We start from the raw sequence: 21,827 nt of genomic DNA on the forward strand, positions 1-21,827 counted from the left end.
TAGAAATGATTCAAATGAATGCCTTTTTTTACAAGGAAAACTAATGAAAATGGTTTGAAAACTTTGAGTTTTAATGATAAGAACAAAATAAAGGGTAAAGTGAATAGTACTAGGATTGATTTTTAGTGTAAAAATATGGTTTTTCGTTAAAGTGAACAGTACCGTGAGTTTTTCGTTAAAATTCGCTTTTTTATAAGGTAAATCATGCCCTTTTTTTTTCTTTTTCTTTTTTTTTATAAGGGCAACTTTTTATTTATTTATTTTTTTGTTACATTTTTTTTTTTTTTTTTTTGAAAAGAGGATATTATCTATCCTAAGGAGAAGGGAGTGGGTTAAGCCTTACAATAAGCTAGTAATAATGTGGTTCAAATTTGCCTTTAGCGAGAATCGAACCTAAAACCTCTCACTTACAAATGAAGAGGAATACCACTAGATTGTAGTACTAAATGACTATTTTGTTACATATTAATTTGTTTATTTTATCAAAGTTGGTTTTTCAAGTGAGGAGCCTTATTGGCTTAAGATCGTCCGAAAGATTCATGCATTTAGAATCTCTTCCAAAAGTTCATTAAAACAAATGCTTAATTATTAATAATACCTACTCAGGCTGCAGTGACAATAAGCAACAACCAAATGTACCACCCCGTCGCGAGGCCTGGGTGGACCTTAGGGTGGACATGGGCTAAGAAGGAGGTTATCTGATCAATAGCGGGAGCTCAAGCCACAGATCAAGGAGACTGCTCCAAGTTCAAAGGACATTTTCCACTCAGCTGCTCATAAACTCCTTCAGTTGTTGACTTGCTTCCTACGGCTACATACAACCAAAGATTTTCTGATTGCTGCAAGGGTGGGGTGTTGGAAACTTGGAATCACTCGGACAAGACCACTCAGCTGCTGTCTCAGCGTTTCAACTTACCGTCGGGCGTTCAGGTACCTCGAATAAAACTGTAAGAAGAATTTTTTTCCGCTTGGTCCTGGGCCGGGGTACACCTGCAGTGCTGCAACCATTGTGCCACCCTCAGTCTACTACTCGTTTGATGGTCGTCGTAAAACCCGAGCAATGAGTAAGTCTACAAGCACTAAAATTGGATAATTTCTACGCATGTACCCGTCAGTAGAGTTTCAAGTAGTGCCCTTTGATTTCATACGTTTCAGTCTGTGGTATATATATAAATTACTTCAACAGAAAAATAAGAAACGGTCTCTCTAACAAGTAAACATTATGTTTCCTTTTTTGGCAGTGACATGGAGTTTGACATGTAGTTACTTACAAATGCTAGCTTCCCAGAACCCTACTTCTTGTGTCCCCCTGCCATCGTTTTACAACCCGATGATCGCTCCTTGTCCGTCTTGTGATTGTGGTTGTAAGCATAAGAAAAATTGCGCGCAAGTAGTACCCATACAAGCATAATTTTCTTAGCCTGTTCAAATTTTTACACATATAATGACCCTAATGATTCAAGTGCGGTAAGCTCAAATACCTCAGTTGAGAAAAATGCATCAATCTTAGTATGCACACATCACATGTGCCCGATATGAGTTCATTGGCATATGAAGGCTAACTACCGGGCGTGTTGGCGCGTGGGAATTGCAGTCACGAACTTCAACTACCGGATGAATTATACACAGTGGACTCTAGATGCTCAGCATCCAAATCTCGATAAACTTGCCAATGTCTCGAGCTTTCTCTATAAGCCACTCATTCACTACAACTCAAGTAAGTCTACAACAGAACTATAAAGAACAATTTTCGTACATTAGTACTATTTATTTTTCTCAACCCGTTACACTTTGAATATGCAGACGACACTGACATGTATTTTGGCATAAAAGATCATAACCACCCACTAACGGAAGCTGGACATGTCGAATCAGAGCTGACTCTCCGAAAGGACACGAAGGTATTCACATTGAAGCAAAGTTGGGCATTTCCATTGAAAATTTACTTCAGTGCGAGATGCCCCTTCCTGATATATCCATCCCTACCCAGCTCTGCTGATTCAAACCCAATGTCATCGTCTACACTAGCTACCCTTTAGCTTTCGGCACTACTACTAGTCTATTTCTGCTTCAGCCACTAAGGACGACATGACTCCGAAATCCAAAAGATGGTTTTGAAGATGTTCCGTCTTCATCAATACTAGTGTAAAGATCGGACGAGAAAAGATGGGAAATGTGTGAACTCTGTCACTATGTCTATAGAGTTGTGTAACGATGACTCTGCCTAAAATCAAGGGTAAACATGAAATAACGGTGCAAAGTGCAATCAAAAGCGTATAAATGGTGCTTGGAATAGTTGTAAACATACACCCTTAAAAATGGGCTGAGTTATCATTATAAATTAGGAATATTACTTAGTTGGATCATAAGTCAATGAATATCAAATGATAAGCAAAATCTCAAAGATTAAATCTAATAATTGACTACATAATTGGTTTTATATTTAATTATCTTTATAAACTACGATTACGGTTTAATGCTTATTTATTGACTAGTGTCCTTCAAAATTATACTTTAATTAAAAGGTTACGTGACTTCACCAAAGTGAATAGCACAAAGACCACCACACCTTACTTGGCTAGAGAGGATTTTTCTCAAACAACCAATCCTTAATGATCGAATCTCGTAGATGACGAATTCGATACTAAATTAGGTTGTTCATTGTGTGGCTTTGCCGAACTCCCCCTCCCCTTAGTGTAAAAATATCGATGTACTCAAAAAAAAAAAAAAAAAAAAAACCCAACCCTTTAATGTACTACTTAGTTACAACGCTACTCAACTCAATTAAAATCTTATGATTGCTTATATTTATCTTTGCATGTTTCCATACTATATAAGTAAATTTGAGAGTAATTAGCAATGCATATAAATTATTGAATGAGAGCTGAGGACGAGGGTTGTTTCAGTTGGTAAGGACATGCTTATGGTTAACCTTCAATCCAAGTTCGATTCTGCCTACCAGTAGTTCTTGTTGGTGTGCGAGCTATAAATTCCAACGTAAATTCATATCAGGATCAGTTGGTAGTTAGGTGCCACACGTAAGTTCAGCTTAAAGTTATGGGTATGCCGTAGCGCTAGTAGTGAAAGCAGCCATCTCTCCCTAAACTTGTTTCAACAGAAAACAAAAAAGTGCAGGCACGGTGGAAGTGGTTTTGACTGTACAAGTTAGTGAAAAGAAAAAAAGAGAACAGAAAACTGGCAATTGAAGCAATCCAATTGTAAGATTTTTTCTTGGCTAAAATGGGAGGCTTTTGAGCTCATATATATGATATATCACATCACATGCTTTACAAATATAATCTACGAAAAATGGTCTCCCTAGCATTTTTCATGACGTAAAGAAGCAACAGTGTTTGAAGAGAAAGTGACCTTTGGGCTGTTTTCTTCAAAGCATCTCAAAATCTCCCGCCAGCTTTTCACATCATTAGTCTTCACCAAAACTTGCTTCAAGATGCAGGAAACACAACAAAGATAGATAATTTAAATAAGGTAATATATATGTGTATGGAAATATCAAATAAGATGAAATATCACTTGTACCTAACAACCATTAGGTGAGACATCTGCAGGCATTCACTTTCATTGATACAGTCTCTCCTCTTTTTCTTTTTAACACCCTACACATCTTTGTCTCCTCTTCATTCATCCCGTCCTCGCTGCCTGCCGGAGAGCGTGTGATCCGGTGAATCGAGGCCATGGAATTCAAAAACCAGGCCAACCAAACTCACAACATCCGCCTCACATGTTGTTCTTGGTCTTGGATGAAGTTCACGTTCTTGGCCGTGCTCTATTGCTTGGTATTATCGCCTGCTTGTAAGTTCTTGATGACAAATCCAACTTGAAAAATAGACCTTTTCTGTCGCTGGTTTTATTTGATCATTTGATGACTTTTGGTTTCGATTTGTGTATCTTTAGCGGCATATGATCCGTTGGATCCAACCGGAAACATAACGATCAAATGGGATGTTATGTCTTGGACACCAGATGGTTATGTTGTAAGATATCGTTTTTGAATTACTTTGTTTTTGTCTGTTGATCAAGAGTAATGATTTTCACTCTCCAATTTTACTTGTGACGAGTGTAAAAATTACAATACACAAGTTGGAGTGCCAGAAGTTAAACTGAGAGTCTCAAAATCGCGACTCGTTGATTAAAATACAAATCAGATTCTTATCCTTTATTGAATTATGTTAGGCTGCAGTGACGATGAACAACTTCCAATTGTACCGGCAAATCTCAAACCCGGGGTGGACTCTAACATGGTCGTGGGCGAAAAAGGAAGTGATTTGGACAATGGTGGGAGCTCAAACCACAGAGCAAGGAGACTGTTCCAAATTCAAAGCAACCATCCCACATTGCTGCAAGAAAACTCCAACAGTTGTCGACTTGCTTCCCGGAGTTCCCTACAACCAGCAGTTCACTAATTGTTGCAAAGGTGGTGTCCTAGCGTCTTGGGGACAGGATCCCTTAGCTGCAGTCTCCGGCTTCCAGGTCAGTGTCGGGCAAGCCGGCACTTCAAACAAGACAGTGAAACTGCCCAAAAACTTCACCTTGCTTGGTCCCGGACCAGGGTACACTTGCGGCCCTGCAAAGGTCGTGCCGTCCACAGTCTTCCTCACGACTGATCGCCGGCGAAAGACTCAAGCACTCAGTAAGATTCTCACTCTCATGTCTCTGAGATCTTCCTACCTCACATTTTTCAACTATCTTCACAACTTCATCGAATTTACCTTGTAATGCAGTGACATGGAATGTGACGTGCACCTATTCGCAGTTTCTTGCCTCCAAGCATCCGAGCTGTTGTGTTTCCTTTTCGTCCTTCTACAATGAAACCATTGTTCCATGCCCGTCTTGCGCTTGTGGTTGTCACAATAAAAATACTTGTCTCAAGTAAGCCTCCACAACCCTATCCACATTATACAGATTCATCACTTGACCTAATTTTCGGATGCCATTCTTCTGCAATGCATACAGGAGTGATTCAGTGTTAGCACACAAAACAGGAATAAACACACCTAAAAAGGATAATTCGCCATTGCTTCAGTGCACACATCATATGTGCCCTATCCGAGTACACTGGCACGTCAAGCAAAACTATAAGGACTACTGGCGCGTCAAGATGTCTGTCACCAACTTCAACTATCGGATGAACTACACAGAGTGGACGCTCGTTGCACAACATCCTAATCTCAACAACGTCACTCAAGTCTTTAGCTTTGATTACAAGCCCCTCATCCCCTACCAATCCGTCAGTAAGTGTCTTACGATCACAAGCTTCTAAAGCTTCATTCCCTTAGAATTTTGCGTTTTGTACAAATGTTCGAGTGTGATTGACTGTAATCTGCAGATGACACTGGTATGTTCTACGGCATGAAGTTTTACAATGACCTATTAATGGAAGCTGGGCCATTAGGAAATATTCAGTCTGAGGTGCTTATGCGCAAGGACCAGAATACCTTCACGTTCAAACAAGGATGGGCGTTTCCTCGAAGAGTTTACTTCAATGGCGATGAATGCATGCTGCCCCCGCCGGATGCATACCCATCTCTACCTAACTCCGGCCACGTAAATTCTATCTCAATCATGCAAAAGGCAGCCTCTGTGCTTCTAATAATGTTTTCTATATGTTTTTCACTTTGATAAATTTTTAAAGATTGGAGTGATGAATGTGGCCCTGTGTGTGAAAATTCGGTACAGATAGTAACTAGTAAGCTTGTGAAACTGTAAACTATATCTGAGTTCGTATATTGTCACACGATTTTTCCAGTTCTGTTCGTGACACGATTTTATTCTTGTTTTCGATCTGTAGTTTCTGAATTCAACAGGGAAACAAAAATACATAAAACACTCGTACGAATCTATGAACAAAGCTCATTCATCAACTTTTGATTTCTTATGAAATATCATATAGTACTAACAGCATATTCACTTTGGATTGTTCTAAATAATCGTACAACAGTTAAATTTAAACAAAAACAGCTGTGACAAAGAATAAAATGTTAATGCGTGTGACAGATATCGAAACAGAATTTTGTAGTGACAGTCAAGGCGGAGTGCACCTGAACTGCTTGTATAGCTAGAAGTCGCAGCACTAAAACATTTGACCCCATCACTTCGATTTCCATAAGCCACGGGATAACCAGAACTTGATGCAAAATTCTACCGTGTATTGAAAAATCAGATAGCTTTTGTTGCCTCGCCCGAACATTCTCACTATGCATAAGCCAATAAGAATACCAGAGATGTGAAGACGGTCATGACTGGACTAAGTACGCTAATGATTCGTTTGGGACTGGCATTAGGCAGCCATGGGTAGGAATCTGGAGGTGGCATGACACAGTTGTCTCCGTTGAAATAAATCCTTCGAGGGAAAGCCCAACCCTTTTCAAAAGTAAAAGTTGATGTATCCTTTCGAAATAGGAGCTCTGACTGCACGTTTCCAAGGGGACCAGCTTGCGAGAGGAAATCGTTATAAAACTTTACTCCCCACAACATGGCCGTATCATCTGCGTGCAGAATTTGTATTTCCAAATTTTATGTCAACAAAAGTCGAGAACTGCAGATATATTTCAAGAAATTGATAAGGGGCAAAGAAAACTTACTTAAGCCAACATAAGGAGTTAATGATTTGTAATTGAAACTGAAAATCTTGGTCAAATTATCAAAGTTCGGATGTTGCACGACAAGATTCCACAGTGTGTAGTTCATTCTGTAATTGAAATTTGTAATTGTCACTTTCACCCTCCAGTACTCCTTGTAATTGAGCTTAACATGCCAATGGACTCGGATGGGACACATATGACTGGTACACTGGACAAGAGGTGTATTAGCAGATTTCCCGGAACCAGATACAGCTGAAGCCAAGTATGGATTGTTTGGCCTGAAAATATTTGAGAAGAGAAAAGATTTATGATTTACTGTTACCGCAAACTCTGGCTTTTAGACATGAATAAAGTTCTGAAAAACTCGAGAAATCTTTTAGGAGGCATAACAACAGTATTCAGAAATGTATATGAATTAGAGAACTTACTCTACGCAGCTTCCTGGATCTGTAGCGTTGTTCTGACAGCCACACGCACAAGTGGGACAACTCACGATGGTTTGATTATAGAAGGAAGACAGCGACACACAACACGTGGGTGTCTTTTGAGCTAGGAATTGCGAGTACGTGCAAGTAACGTTCCAGGTCACTGCCACAAGAGGATATAAACGTTAGATAAACCACATATACTCTTTCCCATGTTTTAAACTATTAAGACCATACTCATCAGTCGAAATGCACCTTTCAACCCTAGGAACATTCTAAACGAAGCTTGAAACTACAAAGTTATACTTTGTCCCTACACTGAAACTACTCTAAATGACTTGGTATTCAACTCACTCATAAGCCCTAATCGAAAATATTCTTCTTGGTGGTGCCAAGGAAAGAGGGTGATTTTGAACTTACTCATGGCTTGGGTCCATCTCCTTTTGTCCGACGTTAGAAATCTCGTTGGTTTAACGATCTTTGCTATCCCACAAGAATATCCAGGCCCCGGTGCTTTCAATGTGAAGTTTTTCGGCAGTCTGACTGTTTTGTTAGTTGTTCCAGCAGCACCCACACTGACCTGAAACGAACTTATGGCATTGTCTGGGTCCTGGATCCATGATTGCATGACTCCGCCCTTGCAGCAGTTTGCAATCTGCTGATTGTAGGGGGTTCCTGGCAACAAATCCACAACAGTGGGATCCTTCTTACAGCAATGTGGGACGTTCCCTTTGTATTTCGAGCAATCCCCTTGCTCTGTTGCTTGTGCTCCCACCATGCTCCAGATTACTTCCTTTTTTGCCCATGTCCATCCCAATGTCCAACCTGGCGCTTGTATATGCCGATACTGCTGGAAGTTAAACATTGTAACTACAGCCTGCCATTCAGAAATACATATCGTATCAGAAAATTCACTAGAAAAAGGCAAGTAAAGGATTATATCTCTGGAAAATCGAGCTTCTAGGTGATGGAAATGATCAGTTTGGGAGTACTAAATCAGGTCCTCCATAGTATCGAGCAATGTCAATGAGTTAAATAGATATCTTTTTCTTGATTCGGTTTCAAGCAAACAATAAAAATCCAGGGCAGAATTTAAACAGATTATCCACTGCATCTCTTTAAAACTCAAAAATCTAACTTAAAAACTTCAGATGTGTAACCGAAACAACATGTTAAGCCGAATCAAACTCAATGATATCCTGCTTCCAAAGTATCTAGTAAAGATAAAGCATGATCACATAAAAGGAATCCTCTGGCCAGTAATACTTACAAGATAACCATCCGGAGTCCAACTGATGACATCCCATTTAATTGTAATATTCCCATTTGGATCAAGAGCATCATAGGCTTCTGCAAAAACATCCAACAAGACACAGTCCAATTCATCAATCCTCAAAATCTCCAAAACGTTGACTTTAGTCTAAGTACATGATTTATTAGTCAAAATCTTGGTTCTATTCGATTTCTTTCTATGATACGAAAAAAAAAACAAATAAAATGATCAAGATATTTACAGTTGTTTCACTAAATAACAACAATCCAATTAAATAGGAAAATCAATCACTCAATCCGACACAGTCCAATTCATCAATCCTCAAAATCTCCAAAACGTTGACTTTAGTCTAAGTACATGATTTATTAGTCAAAATCTTGGTTCTATTCGATTTCTTTCTATGATACGAAAAAAAAATAAAATAAAATGATCAAGATATTTACAGTTGTTTCACTAAATACCAACAATCCAATTAAATAGGAAATATCAATCACTCAATGCTTCACCACTTCAAATTTAGAAACTAAATGCACAAGACGTCAAACGTCACTAAGGGCTTGTTTGATACTCTACTTAAATCCAACTTTTTAAACTCAAAAACAATTTTCAAGTTTTAGAACTTAAAAACTTGTTTGGTATGACTATTTACAAAAACTGAACTCAAAACTAACTCAAAAATATAGTCTATTATCTAAAAACGTTTTTAGAGTTTTTAAACTCAAACTCACTCATTTCTTTTATCTCCCTTCTTCCCTGTCACTCCAAATCTATCTCTTTTTTCCTTTTTCTCTTCTCCTTTTCTTTTACCCTTTTCGTCTCTCCTTCAATCCGCTTTCTTCATTCCATCGATTCTTTCTCTCACTCATTCCTCTCTATCTCCTTCGATCCTATATCTTCTTTCTCTTCCCTTCAATCATTTCTTACTTTCTTTTCTCATCTCTCCTCTTTCTTCCTGTCCTGCGACTCCTCTTTTTAGATATTATTTAAAAATTTTAAATTGCAAACCAATCAAGTTTTTGAGTCTTAAAGAAAATTATTTTCATGAAATGTTCATAAAAAATGTTTTGAGAAATGATAAAAATTTTCAAATACATACCAAACAGGCTCTAAAAGATTCACCTACCCGCCAACGATTTCTTCGAAAGTTCGATTCTTTCGAATCGAAAACAAGTTTTCGGGTAAATTAACCAAACCCCACAAGCAAAAAACAAGAAAAACACTAAACAGAAGCTAAATTTGGAAACTTGAGCAAGTACTGACCTGTAGAAGTAAAAGTGAAGCAGGAAAGCAAGAAGACGAGCAGAATGGTGAAGCTGGTCAGCTTTGCCATGGATCCAACGGCTGAGAAGCACTGAGGCTCCATTTTCTGATGCAGATTTAGTTTGTAACAGTGATGTTTTTGTTCTGATTTAACTCTCAAGATCTGCACATAAAGTTTAGAGAGAGAGAGATGGAGGAGAGAGGGAGAGATGTGGAGGTGGACAACTGGAGCCGGCTTTCTTTTCACATGCTAGTTGGTTTTTAAAGCTCTCACTCTAATCACAGTTTTGAGGAACAAATCGATGCAGTTAATGTTACTCAAAGTTTTGTCGTCTGTGTCACAACACGCACCATTAAATTCCATTTATGCCCTTTTCAGCTACGTCAAAATATGTTCAACACTTGTCCTCAAATTCAAATCTCTTTCCGTTACTCAACTTTTTCTCAATTATTTTGCATGAAAAAAGACTTGCATTAAACTAACATACACATTTCTCTCTCTATATCTATCTGTTACTCAATGATAAATGGAAGTTTTCCTTCTATCTACAAGAAAAAATTATCGCGTGTCTATAATAATATTAGCGCTTTCTCTCTTTTTCTCTCTCGCATCAAGTGTTTTAATCATGTAATGTGAGAAATAAGAAAAGAAGAACATGTCATGATCATATGATAGAATATCTGAGTTAGAGTTGTATGACTTTATCTTTGTGTGGAAAAAGACATTACAATCTATCTCGAGAAAAATAAGCATATACCACGTCATATGAATTTCTCCTTTTGTTTGTTAGAGAAAATTGTTCGATTTCATATCCTGGTGTACAATACTATGGTGATTAGGAAACGCTGAAATGCTTCTAAGTTTTCTCAACCCCCAACAATGTAGATTACCATAACGAAACTACCAGCTGATTCTTTTTTAAAAGAAACAAATTTGGGTGATGAGAGAGATGATTTTTCAGGGAAATATATATATCAAGTTTAATACATATTTACCCACACAAAATGGTAAATTGCGTTACTTCCTTTGTAAAATGAGGGGCATTTCGGGAACAATATAAAAACATAGCATACATGTCACTGAAAAACATAAAAAACGACTGTTAAGGCAGACAGCAAGGGGTGTGGGCCCACAAGGCATCCTTTAAGCGTCGGTGGAGAGCAAATTCAATTACTTGTGCATTTTGTCCAAATCATTTTATTTATTTGCTCTAACCACCGGATTACAACATAAATTGGTATTTAATTATTATTGGCAATTATTTAGTCACACTTGCATACTCCACCACATATGGGCCCATCATTTCCTATATTTAATTAGTGTGTGATTCAAATGTTTGGTTATTTTTCCCTTTAAACTAGGCCTACGATTATTTGGTTAGTTAATTAGTCTACTGTCTCCAAGTCTTCCCACATCACGATGTTGAGTGAAGCTGCCAACTGGTTTTTTTTTTAGAAAAAAAAAAAAAGTCTAGTTTCTCTCCATTTGAATGTTTGAGAACTCTCAATTTTATATTCACTATCTACCCATATTTACTATTAATTACTTTTCAATTTTCAGTCACTTTCGTGTAATTCTTTGAAAACTGTTGTTTTTCTCTTCTTATATTAAGAATCAAACGATTAAAACACTAGTTTTTGAAGAATCAAATTATTGAAAAAAAAATCTTTACTTTATCAACTGTAAATGTTGGATACAAGAAAAGTATGTGCAATATTAGGGCTGGGTTCGGTTTTTTGCCAAAACCGAAACCGAACCGAAATTTCGGTTCGTTTCAGTTTGGTTCATATTTTTTTGGTTTTTTTCTATTCGGTTTGTTTTTGGGTTTCGGCCCGGTTCGGTTTATTTTTTTATAAAAGGTAAACTTACATACATAACAAAAGCCCACAACTAAACACAAGCAAAAAAATGGGCCAGCACAACAACCCAACCCAAGGGTTGAGCCCGAAAAAGAAAGAAAAAAACTGAAAACTCTAGCAGCTGTCAAAGCAAGCTCCAGCGACCATGAACCAGCAACCCAACAAACACCAGAGGTGAAGACCAACCAAGCCCCAACAACAAAAAGAGAAGCAGATGTCTGAAAATTGATAAACAAGTAAATCTGGAAATTGGTAAAGAAATGAATCTGGAAAAAAACAAATCTGCAAGTCAGGAACACCAAGAGCAACACAAGCACATAATCCATCAAAATACTATCTTAATCCACAACTCACAGCAATAATTACATTCATTCATTTGAAATTCAAATAACTAACAAACCCACAACACAAAAATCGAACAAATCTGCAATCGAACAAATAATTATTGTCATGAAAATAGATGGTCGTGGAAGTTTGTTCCAGGAAAGGCAAGAAGTTGCTTCTCACAAATATGAAGCTTGGAATAGAAAGGAGGATGCGGGTTATGGAAAATGATGGAGAAATTGGAAGCATGGACATGGAGGGAGTCTGGAGGCAGGGAACAAGAGAGAGAAGAAGGGAATGAAAAATAGAAAAGGTGCGGCTGCTACTAGGGTTAAAGGGTTTTGTTGATATCTCATAAAAATTAAAAAAATTCTCTGAAATCCTGAAACCAACTTGGCAACACGTTCTGTTTTGATTGTATGACTAAACTATTTATAAATATTGAAAAAAATAATTATATATATTCGGTTTGGTTTGGTTCGATTTTTTTCGGCCTCGGTCCGGTTCGGTTTTTTATTTTTTGAACCCACCCCTATGCAATATCAATCAGTGATTTGAGTCCTTTTAGTGTTTTTGACTAAAATAAGTTTGAAGGGGATCCTGAAACAAATTCATAAGCAATAGAATAAGTAATGATAGGTAGATTAATATTTTAGATTAAATTTGCAATGGAAATTTTTTTAGTATGTTGGAAACACAACTCAGTACATCAAGAGTCATAATACAAGTGATTGGATATTTGAAAAAAAAAAATATTCCAACAAGTTATATTATAGCACTTACTGTATTGATATGCATTCCTATCTCACTGAAAAATCTCTTCAATTATGTGATGCGTCACTAATAGAAAATAAATACGTTAATCAACATTTAAGTAATGATCCAACCATCAACAACCACATCATATAATTTACAAAATTTAGTCTAAGTAATTGGTCTCTTTAACATTACTCTTCTATAAAGCGCTTACTAATTGAGGGTAGTGTGAGATTGATTTCATGGTTGCAAATAAGAACTTAGTAAAATCGTTTTAAAAGCTGTAATTTAGATTAATTTAGTGTGGACGGCTGCTAATATATAACGGACCCAAACGAAAATCAAAATTATGGTTGTACGGCACGTCGTTTATGTTGGTGAAAATAAAGGCATAGACTATGGGGACGAAAGGGTTTTAGGAGAGCCAAAAAAAATGGAGAAGAGCAGCTTGGAGCAAATTCTGCAAGATGCCAAGCTCCACAGGCAGCTCAATTCCCTCATCGTCGCTCATCTTCGTGACAGCAATCTTTATCAGGTAAGCAAACCACTTCTTCTTCATTACATATATGTACATGTATATATGTATATGTATGTATGAACATGTGTGTTTTTTGGTTGCTGAACAGTGTAGGAAAACTAAAGGAATTGAATTTTCAACCTAAGGTTTCAATTTTTTTGGTTTTTGGGAAGAAACGAGTAGTAAAGCTCACTTGGGCATGAAGAACATGCTACAATCTCAATCTGGAAGTGATTTTTTTTGGCTCGCAGATTGATTGGTTTCTGGGAAAATATGGAAAAATCTGCAACTCTGAATTTCAAATTTGTAAACTTGACTCAGTTGGGAACTTCATGAGCATTTGGTTCTGCTGAAGTTTCAGTTTTTCTTGGGTTTTGGGGAGAAAATGGTAGATGTTAGTTATGGTAGATGAGGATTAAGATGTAATGAGACTTCGAATATTCTGGTTTTAGGTTTGAAATTCGAATAAAAGAAAGAATTGTAGCGAATTTAGTTGATTGGAGATTGATTTGATTCCGTGTTACCAAATACATCACTACTATTTGATGCTTAATCTGCCTTGTGCCAATTTTTCTGCGGTGACCTATTGCTTTTTACAATCCAAGGTGGGCAAGCAGTTTGATTCCAATGTTATGGTTGATTGTGAATTTTTGGTGATCTTTCTCATTTTCAGGCAGCAAGTGCCGTTGCTTCCGCAACAATGACATCATTGAATGTCGAAGCCCCGCGTAATAGGCTTCTTGACCTGGTTGCCAAGGTTTGTTTTTGCTTTACAAGACTTAATTTTCCCTCTGGTTTCAGTGTATGTTTCATTATTTAAACTCGGAAAGAAAGTTTTGGTTCTAAGGTGATTACAGGGACTTGCAGTGGAGCAAGATGAGATGTCGAGAGGGATTTCTTCATCTGCATATGATTTGGGCACATCAGTAGCTTCTGGATATGGTGGAATCCCAGCATCTCGCGCTGTTGCTGTTGATTTTGGGTAGTTATTTGTTTCGGAATAGGTTTCTCGGTCATTTGATTACTGCTTAATGCTTTTTGATTTGCAAATTGCAATGGGTTAATAAAAAAAAAACTTCCAAACTTTCGGAGGAATAATATTTACAAAAGTTTGTATAATGAACCTTAATAACCTGATCTTGCACATCTTTTGCGCAAACAGTGCTGTGCAGGAAACAAAAGGCTTGTCGAAGAGTTTTCCAAAGCATGAGACACGCCATCTTTCAGAGCACAAGGTATGCATAATTAGGGAAACGGATATTGTATAACATTTTTTATTTTTTATTTTTCATTAATTCACTAAGTTATCATGATAAAAATCACTTTCCACTGGGTGCCTTACTTGTTCTGACGCTATAAACTTTCTAGAATATTGCCAGATGTGCAAGGTTTAGTCCTGACGGGAAGTTTGTTGCTACTGGAAGTTCTGACACGTCAATAAAGCTTTTTGAGGTGCTCATTCTTTTAGCCATAGGTTTGGTATTTCTTAAATGTGGCCCTGTCTAATTCTCAGGCAGTTGTATTCTGTTTCAGGTTTCAAAAATTAAGCAAATGATGCTTCCAGAGGCTCGAGATGGTCCTGTGAGACCCGTCATACGCACATTCTATGATCACTTACAAGTAAGTCAACATTTGTCCCTAATTCCGACTGATAAATTTGCTTTGCTTATGAAAAATTTATCCTGTAAACCAGACATTGTTAAATTAAACAAGTCGTATAGAATCCTCTTACATTTACTATGCAGTGACTTTGTAGGAACATTTGACAAAGAAAATGCTTGACGTAAACTAATAATATGGGATTTATAAGTTCAAAATTACCTATAAATCCCCCTCAGCTTTCAACTTTTGTAGTGTATAACTTTCGTCTGTGAAATGGACAGAGTCTTTGGGATATCCTCTTATGTCTAATGTTATTTGAATTTATTTGCAGCCTATAAATGACTTGGATTTCCATCCTCAGAACACTGTTCTTATATCTGGGTCAAAAGATCAGACCATAAAGTATGGATTCTTTTACTTTCTTAGATAATATTTGAATTTCCATTGTTTATTTATTGATAAGTTCCTTTAACTTGTAAGGCCAACATATCTACTTGTTCCCCTTCTTCCGTTTTTAGTCATGTTGCTGTTTCCTGATCTCCAAAGCCCTTGAACATTACCAGCATTAATTGTAAAACGAAACAAGAGTTCACTTTGAACCCTTATGTCAATTTTATTACTGCTTTCAGGTTCTTTGATTTTTCCAAGATGACCGCAAAGAGAGCATTCCGAGTTATCCAGGTTTTGCTTGCCATCTTATTATAGATTGAGGCATAGTATAGAATGGCACTCCTTTAATAAATTGTCCTTTTAATGACACAGGATACACACAACGTGCGTTCAGTGTCTTTTCATCCTTCTGGAGATTTTGTTTTAGCTGGTAATATTAAGCCCTTTTTTGTTTTTTCTATTTTCTTGGAGTAGCGTAGTCACTTTAGCCAATTTGATGTTCCAAGCAATCTATGAGTTGGTGTTTTCTATAATGTGTACATGTGTCTTGGTTCGTATTCAAAGTGAATTAAATTCTTTACTCTTGCTACAATTTACCCGTAGCTTCATCAAATATTTTAGTTAATATATCTTACTTTTTCGTTTTCTCATAAAAAAAAGTTGTAAAGCTGATGTATGCTGAAGTTGATGATGGAGAAATTTCTAAAGCTCTTATGTAATGTCCAAAAGTTTTAGTTTACACTAACATTGGCCTGCAATTACTGCCAATAGTGTGCTGCGATCCTACCATACAGTGAATTGGCTCCTAATAATGTTTATATCAATAAAATCACAGGGACTGATCATCCAATTCCACACTTGTATGATATCAATACCTTCCAGTGTTACCTATCAGCAAATGCCCCAGAAATCAATGATAACGGAGCAATAAATCAGGTATATGGTTGACTCTGTCTCTTTATTCATGCTTCAAGTTCTGCTATAAATTCTTCATGGACAAGTATAATTCGATGAGGGCAATCAAATCCGCACACTTGTGCATCAGGTCAGGTATACAGCTACAGGTGGCATGTATGTTACAGCTTCTAAAGACGGTGTTCTTCGTTTATGGGATGGTGTAACTGCCAAGTGTGTACGCTCCATACCAGCACATGTCACGGGAGAGGCAACCAGTGCAAACTTTACTAAGGATCAAAGGTATGGATCATAGAATAGGTCTATGCCCTGAAACATGATGTGTATGAAAGTGCGCCTGTAAGTGGAAATTTGTGAAAGTACATGTATGGATGGTTGACTTGGTTATGTGAAATGATGTTTCCGCATCTAAGTTGTTTCACAAACGTTGGTTAACATGGATAAGGAATATTTTTCTTATATATCGCCCTGTCGAATGTCTGGCTTTAGATGTGTTAAATATCATTGTAAGATTGATTCACCCCTCAATTAACTTTGCAACCTTCCTGTTTTCTCTGTGATATGACTCAAATGCTGGTTTTCTAGGTTTGTTCTCTCTTCTGGAAAGGATTCTACCGTGAAGCTTTGGGACATTGGCACTGGGAAACTGGTTAAGCAATATCTAGGAGCTACACATACTAAATTGCGGTGTCAGGTATACCAGAAAGGTTTTCTTTTGTCGGTTTTTCTTATGCCAAAGAAAGTGACTACATAATTCCTCTTGTCAACTACGTAAAATCCTCAAGAAGAATTCTTCTCCACTCAGCCCCGTCTGAGTAATACTTCCACCACACTCTAAATATCCTTCCTCGCCATTATCCTCCCAGATCAAAGTAATCCAAATAAGAAAATATCAAAGTTCGGTGATAAACTGTTCACGTATTAATATCAGATGCTTTTATACGCTTCTGTGCAGGCTGTTTTTAATGATACCGAAGAATTTGTACTGTCCATCGATGAACCAACCAATGAGGTTTGTTCACTCCTACTGTATTTAGACGAGATATTGTGCTGTTCGGTTTCAATTGATAAGGGAACCAAAAAGAAAATGTTTCAATTTGTAAATATGGCGTGGTTGCAGATTGTTATCTGGGATGCTATGACGGCGGACAAAGTAGCGAAGTGGCCTTCCAATCATATTGGTGCTTTCCGTTGGCTTGCACACTCACCAACGGAGGCCGCATTTGTTACCTGTGGGACTGACAGATCAATCCGGTTCTGGAAGGAAAGTATGTAAAGCATAGAAATCGGCTGGCGGTTTTCTTGCTGTGAAGATATGTAGATTGATGATCTGACTTGGGATGTTACTCCACTTTTTTAATCTCTCTCTAATTCGCGAACCCTTCATTGTCCAAGTCTTTTCTAGTAACAAAGTATGATTATTCGTATTCAGATCCACTACGATGTATAAACTTAAGGATTTGGAATGTTGATTAGTTGGTTGCAAGCTAGTTTCAGGTCCGACGTCTATGCAAACACTTGCACAGATGTCGGATCTGAAACGAAGTCAATTAGTGAACAAAAGGACATTTGAGCACCATAAGCACCCCGGTTGGAATGTGACAATGTGAATCAGACTTGCAATTTCCTATGCCAGATGATGGCTAAAACCAGCTGAAATTCTTTGGTCCGGCCAGCAGCCGGTGAATCAGGTCATCCGTCTACATGTATGGCCGATCAGGTGACGTGATCCACCTATCGAACACAAAATTTCGCATAAACAAGAACATCACGTATGCAGATGACCATATTTGAAAGCACGTCGCACAGACTGAAGAATCAAATGAATCAAAGTCTGGTTTATTTCTAGTTTAATCAAAACAACTCCTCAAAAGTACGGCAACCGCATTCGACATCGACGACAACAAATGATCAAACTACGGAAAACAGAAGCTTTGATCAGAACTGTCATTCCCTTTGATAATTTGACAACTCCGACTTCTAATGACGTCCTATCAGTAGGCTCGACGCTGCATTTTCTTTGGCTTCTTTACGAAACTCAATCGAATTTGCTTCAACCGTCTCTTCTTCCTTGCCATCTTCTCAGGGAACGTTTCCCGCTTCTTCTCCTTCTTCACACCCTTCTTCGCAGTCTTTAGCTCCTTCTTCTTCAAGAAATACGGGTCCACTGGATACGCCTTCTGCGTCAAAGGCACCCCTCTCTTTTGAGCCTCATTGAACAGGGCAGTGGCTCTATCGACACGGTTGTGAGCATACAGTTTCCCCATCAACAGCTCATAAGTCTTGATTCCGGGCTCACATTTATCGTCCTTCATCTTCTTGAAAACACGCAATGAGTGATCGATCCTCTCAATGCCACACAAAATCTTCAAGGATCCATAATATTCCTTCTTATTAAGAGCTTCACCGAATCCGGCAGACTTCGGGCTGGTTTGGTATTGTTGTGCTTTGAAAAAAAGCTGCTTCTGCTGTGCTGTAAAAATAAGCAGCTGTGAAATAAAGCAGCAGAGTGTTTGGTAAATCTTTTTGTAAAAGTGCTTTTGAAAAAAAAAAAAACAGTATTATAGTGTTTGGTAAACTTTTATGTAAAACAGATGTGAAAAAAAGCCAGCTTTTCAAAGCTAGGTTTTGCAGCTTCTTGTTTTTGGCTTTTTTTCACCCAAAACTGTGAAAAAAAGCTAAAACTGAATGTTTACCAAACACAAAAACAGCTCCCAACTTTTTTTGATACCAACTTTTTTCATAATCACCAAGTCTTCATCTTATCAATCATTTCATCTCCCTCCCCAATCCTTGCTGCCTGATACAAGCTCCTGATCAACACAAGAAACGTAGTCTCATTCGGGTAACACCCCCACTCACCCATTCTCTCATACAGGTTCAGAGCATCCTCTGTCCTCCTAATTTTACACAAATTACTCATCAAAACATTGAAAGTCTCCACATTTCTTGGAACCCCATGAGTGTCCATATCCACCAAGATTTCCTCCACCTCCGAATGCAGGCGAAACGGTCCTTCTTCCTACAAAGCTTCGAAACACAATCGAGAATCGCATTGTAAGCGGTAGTACCAATCTCAAACCCTCCTCTGTACATCTCCCCAGCCAATCTCCTCGCTTCCTCAAGCTTCCCATCAACACACCAACCCTTGATCAGCAAATCACACATATACCCATCAGGGAAAAACTCATTGGCCAAACCCTTCACCATTTTCTCAGCATTGCTCGCAAACCCATTTTCGCAGAGCTTTTCGATAACCAATTTCAGCGAATCTTTGTCGCGCTTCAGCCCATAATCCTTCTCCATCTTCTCAAAGAAAGAAACAGCCTGAGTAGGCCTCCCAGCTCTCACCAGCCTACCAATGGCGGAAGCAAAAGTTTTCGCCCCAGCAACTCCACCTGAACTCACAATCACATCGTGGGTCACCTTGAAATCCTTCCTCCTGCCAAAGTAATCCACAAACTACGATAGGGTCTCGTCGGTGTGCTCGAAATTACGGTTCGAGATCAGCCACTGGTTAAACCCAAGAACCGTACGGCCGGCCTCGGGGGACTGATTAAGTACGGAGAGGACCAGGGAAGGGGTTGGAGTGATGTGAGAGAAGCTCAACTGGAGGCGTTGGGTTACGGAGAGGGGGTCGGAGCTGGGGTCCTGGAGGAGCTCGGAGGAGAGAGACTGAGCCAATTCGGATTGATCTGCATCTTGGGTCGGTGGGGCGGAGAACGAGAAGGGTTTAGAGAGAGAGAAATGGGGTAGACAGAGAAAGTGAGAGCTTGTTGCGGTGGTTATGGCGGGTTGGGAATGGCGCAAATGGTTGGGGTTTTGGGAGAGAACCGGGATGTGGGTTTGGAGTGTTTGGGAAGACGACGGCGATGAAAAGGAGCTGGAGAGATAGCGGAGGAGAAGCCGCCGGAGTTGCAGAGACTGTAAAGGCCACATTTTGAGAGAGAGAGAGAGAAGATCACTGTGAGAGCAGGGTTTTTGATTGTTCCTTAGCTACCAAAACGCAGCGTTTGGTTCAGTTTTGTATGAAATGGGCTGCTCCTAATGTGGGCTCAGGATGACTTCTTATTTTTCACCCAAAATTGGTCTGTTGATGTTAATTTTGTTGGGCTTCAAGCCCAAGACAAACTGAAACCAAAACTTGAAAACTCCATAAAGTAACTTTGCATATTTTAGTTTTTAATTTTTTTGAAAAATACAAGCTGAAAGTAGTTATCAAACGAGATTTTCAGTTTTAAAAAAGAAATTGAAAACTAAAACGATAAGAATGCATATGGTACTAAAACAACCGTTTTGATCTTCTCGTATTGGTATTAAAACGATGAAAAGTGAATATGGATCATGGATGTGATCTAGAACCCGGCACACTGCATGGCTATCTAAGCTAGCTAGGAAAGACTAAGGCAAATTATAACAAGCATCGACGTAATTATTAATATGAACTTTGAACTCAGAACTTCGTCCAACCAAATAGCAATTGAGTGTTACTAAACTAAATGATCATGTGCCTAACCAAGAACTTAGTAGTTTAAACAACTGACCGCCTAATATCTTTTGGCAGTCAATAATACATAAGCAGTCAAACTTTCTCTCACAAACCATGTTATGCACACCATTATATGTTAGATTTGTCAAAAGTTGCCTCTTGGGCTATAAGCTAGCGCACTCCCCTTAATTTTAATTACATGCCAGTTGAGAAGTATATTAGTACTTATCATATAGACACTTAACTTTTTTTCTCGCGTCAAAAAGGTGAGAAATTGCATATGTGTGTGTGTGTATATATATATATTCTTTTTACATTGAGATGGATGCACATTGGGACCAAAGTAGTTCCAAGACTATCTAAAGTCTGAGATATATGCATGTGAAGGTCTTCTGAGGACCCTTTGAATATTTGGTACGTTTCCTTTTTGTGCACACCAAGTGCCTGGTGAGATATCTCTTGTAGGTTGCGTCGACAACATTCGACAAATTTTCTCAATATCACTCATTAGATTGTTTCAGCATATGTCGATATCTTTTCACATGTGCAAAACTTGATTTACCTAACGACAACAAGCCCACAAGTCTTCAACGAAATGCCTCGGTGAATAAATTGCATTATATGTCTATTTAAAAAAACTTGGACTTTTAACCCTGAGAGCTTCCAAGGTTTGAACCCTAGATCTGCCACTAGTAGTGGCAAAAAGCAATAATACTTATGCACTCTAGTGTGGGTTTGATCCCCATCTTCGTCCCCCTAACAACTAACAATTTAAGCCATTAACGATATCGTTTGAAAAAAAAACCACTAAGATGAGATGGTCACTCTCTCCGCGTAATCATCATTAACTATTGTGATTGTCATCATTGTAAATCACATAATGATAGAGATGATGAAGAAGGGAATGCATAATTATAGAAGCATGTAGAAGGGCATGTCTTTGCGGATCCCATTTAACACTAATAAAGAATAAACAAATTAAACATCTAAGCTTTCTTAGGACCTACATATAATTGTTAAGATAAACTAAACTACTCATTTCCGTTAATACATGTGTGAAACCATTGACGCAGCAATACAACTTGGATTTCAAAAAATTTATGTACCCTACAGCGGGGTCTGGTTTTTCTGCCTATCTGGGATCACAAAGAAAGTCCCTATTGATCGATCAATTGTCCGGCCGATTGACATCACTAATTATATGTGCATATGTACAATTATATGCAGAGTTGAGCAAAGTGGCCCATGCAAATGGGATGAGGAAGGAGCTAGCACAATTTGCTTTTTCTCAAATTTTTGTTTAATTTAAAATATTGTTAGTTGTTAAAGGGGAAATCTTTTGAAATGTCTTAAGAACTTATACATTTTTTTTTAATTTTTCATATGAACATAAAGAATATCATCCAACTTTACC

At 38.1% G+C, this 21,827-nt stretch overlaps 3 protein-coding genes and 2 pseudogenes across 5 annotated transcripts; 3 read left to right on the forward strand and 2 right to left on the reverse strand.

The window, feature by feature from the left end:
• The first annotated feature begins 612 nt into the window (after positions 1 to 612).
• Positions 613 to 2,148, forward strand: LOC137710228 (COBRA-like protein 4; annotated as a pseudogene).
• A 1,404-nt stretch (positions 2,149 to 3,552) lies between these two features.
• Positions 3,553 to 5,766, forward strand: LOC137710734 (COBRA-like protein 4). The gene is made up of 6 exons (XM_068449842.2): positions 3,553 to 3,813; positions 3,916 to 3,995; positions 4,195 to 4,651; positions 4,743 to 4,890; positions 4,975 to 5,252; positions 5,348 to 5,766. The coding sequence occupies exons 1-6, from the start codon at positions 3,696 to 3,698 to the stop codon at positions 5,638 to 5,640; spliced, it is 1,374 nt and encodes a 457-aa protein (XP_068305943.2). The 5' UTR covers positions 3,553 to 3,695; the 3' UTR covers positions 5,641 to 5,766.
• A 93-nt stretch (positions 5,767 to 5,859) lies between these two features.
• LOC137710735 (protein COBRA) lies at positions 5,860 to 9,856 on the reverse strand. Its single transcript, XM_068449843.2, has 6 exons — positions 9,561 to 9,856; positions 8,298 to 8,377; positions 7,448 to 7,904; positions 7,031 to 7,190; positions 6,603 to 6,880; positions 5,860 to 6,506 (listed from the first exon to the last, which is right to left on the reverse strand). Exons 1-6 carry the CDS (start codon positions 9,661 to 9,663, stop codon positions 6,214 to 6,216), a joined length of 1,371 nt encoding a protein of 456 aa, XP_068305944.2. The 5' UTR covers positions 9,664 to 9,856; the 3' UTR covers positions 5,860 to 6,213.
• A 2,999-nt stretch (positions 9,857 to 12,855) lies between these two features.
• On the forward strand, positions 12,856 to 17,506 carry LOC137711248 (Transducin/WD40 repeat-like superfamily protein). Of its 3 annotated transcripts, none has more exons than XM_068450478.2 (14): positions 12,856 to 13,035; positions 13,691 to 13,774; positions 13,875 to 13,999; positions 14,180 to 14,252; positions 14,386 to 14,469; positions 14,551 to 14,637; positions 14,951 to 15,021; positions 15,249 to 15,300; positions 15,382 to 15,439; positions 15,845 to 15,945; positions 16,055 to 16,206; positions 16,510 to 16,618; positions 16,880 to 16,936; positions 17,045 to 17,506. In XM_068450478.2, the coding sequence occupies exons 1-14, from the start codon at positions 12,934 to 12,936 to the stop codon at positions 17,198 to 17,200; spliced, it is 1,311 nt and encodes a 436-aa protein (XP_068306579.2). In that variant the 5' UTR covers positions 12,856 to 12,933; the 3' UTR covers positions 17,201 to 17,506. The 3 variants fall into 3 exon arrangements, with proteins under 3 accessions (XP_068306579.2, XP_068306580.2, XP_088551510.1); XM_068450479.2 differs by having other exon boundaries at positions 12,918 to 13,035; positions 13,885 to 13,999; XM_088695384.1 differs by lacking the exon at positions 12,856 to 13,035 and having other exon boundaries at positions 13,865 to 13,999.
• Positions 17,507 to 17,790: 284 nt separating this feature from the next.
• On the reverse strand, positions 17,791 to 19,895 carry LOC137710227 (small ribosomal subunit protein mL104 (rPPR9)-like; annotated as a pseudogene).
• Between the last annotated feature and the right edge of the window lie 1,932 nt (positions 19,896 to 21,827).

This window comes from Pyrus communis, chromosome 6, assembly GCF_041283825.1.
Source record: "Pyrus communis isolate YQ-2024b chromosome 6, ASM4128382v1, whole genome shotgun sequence".
In the NCBI taxonomy this organism is placed as follows: domain Eukaryota; kingdom Viridiplantae; phylum Streptophyta; class Magnoliopsida; order Rosales; family Rosaceae; genus Pyrus; species Pyrus communis.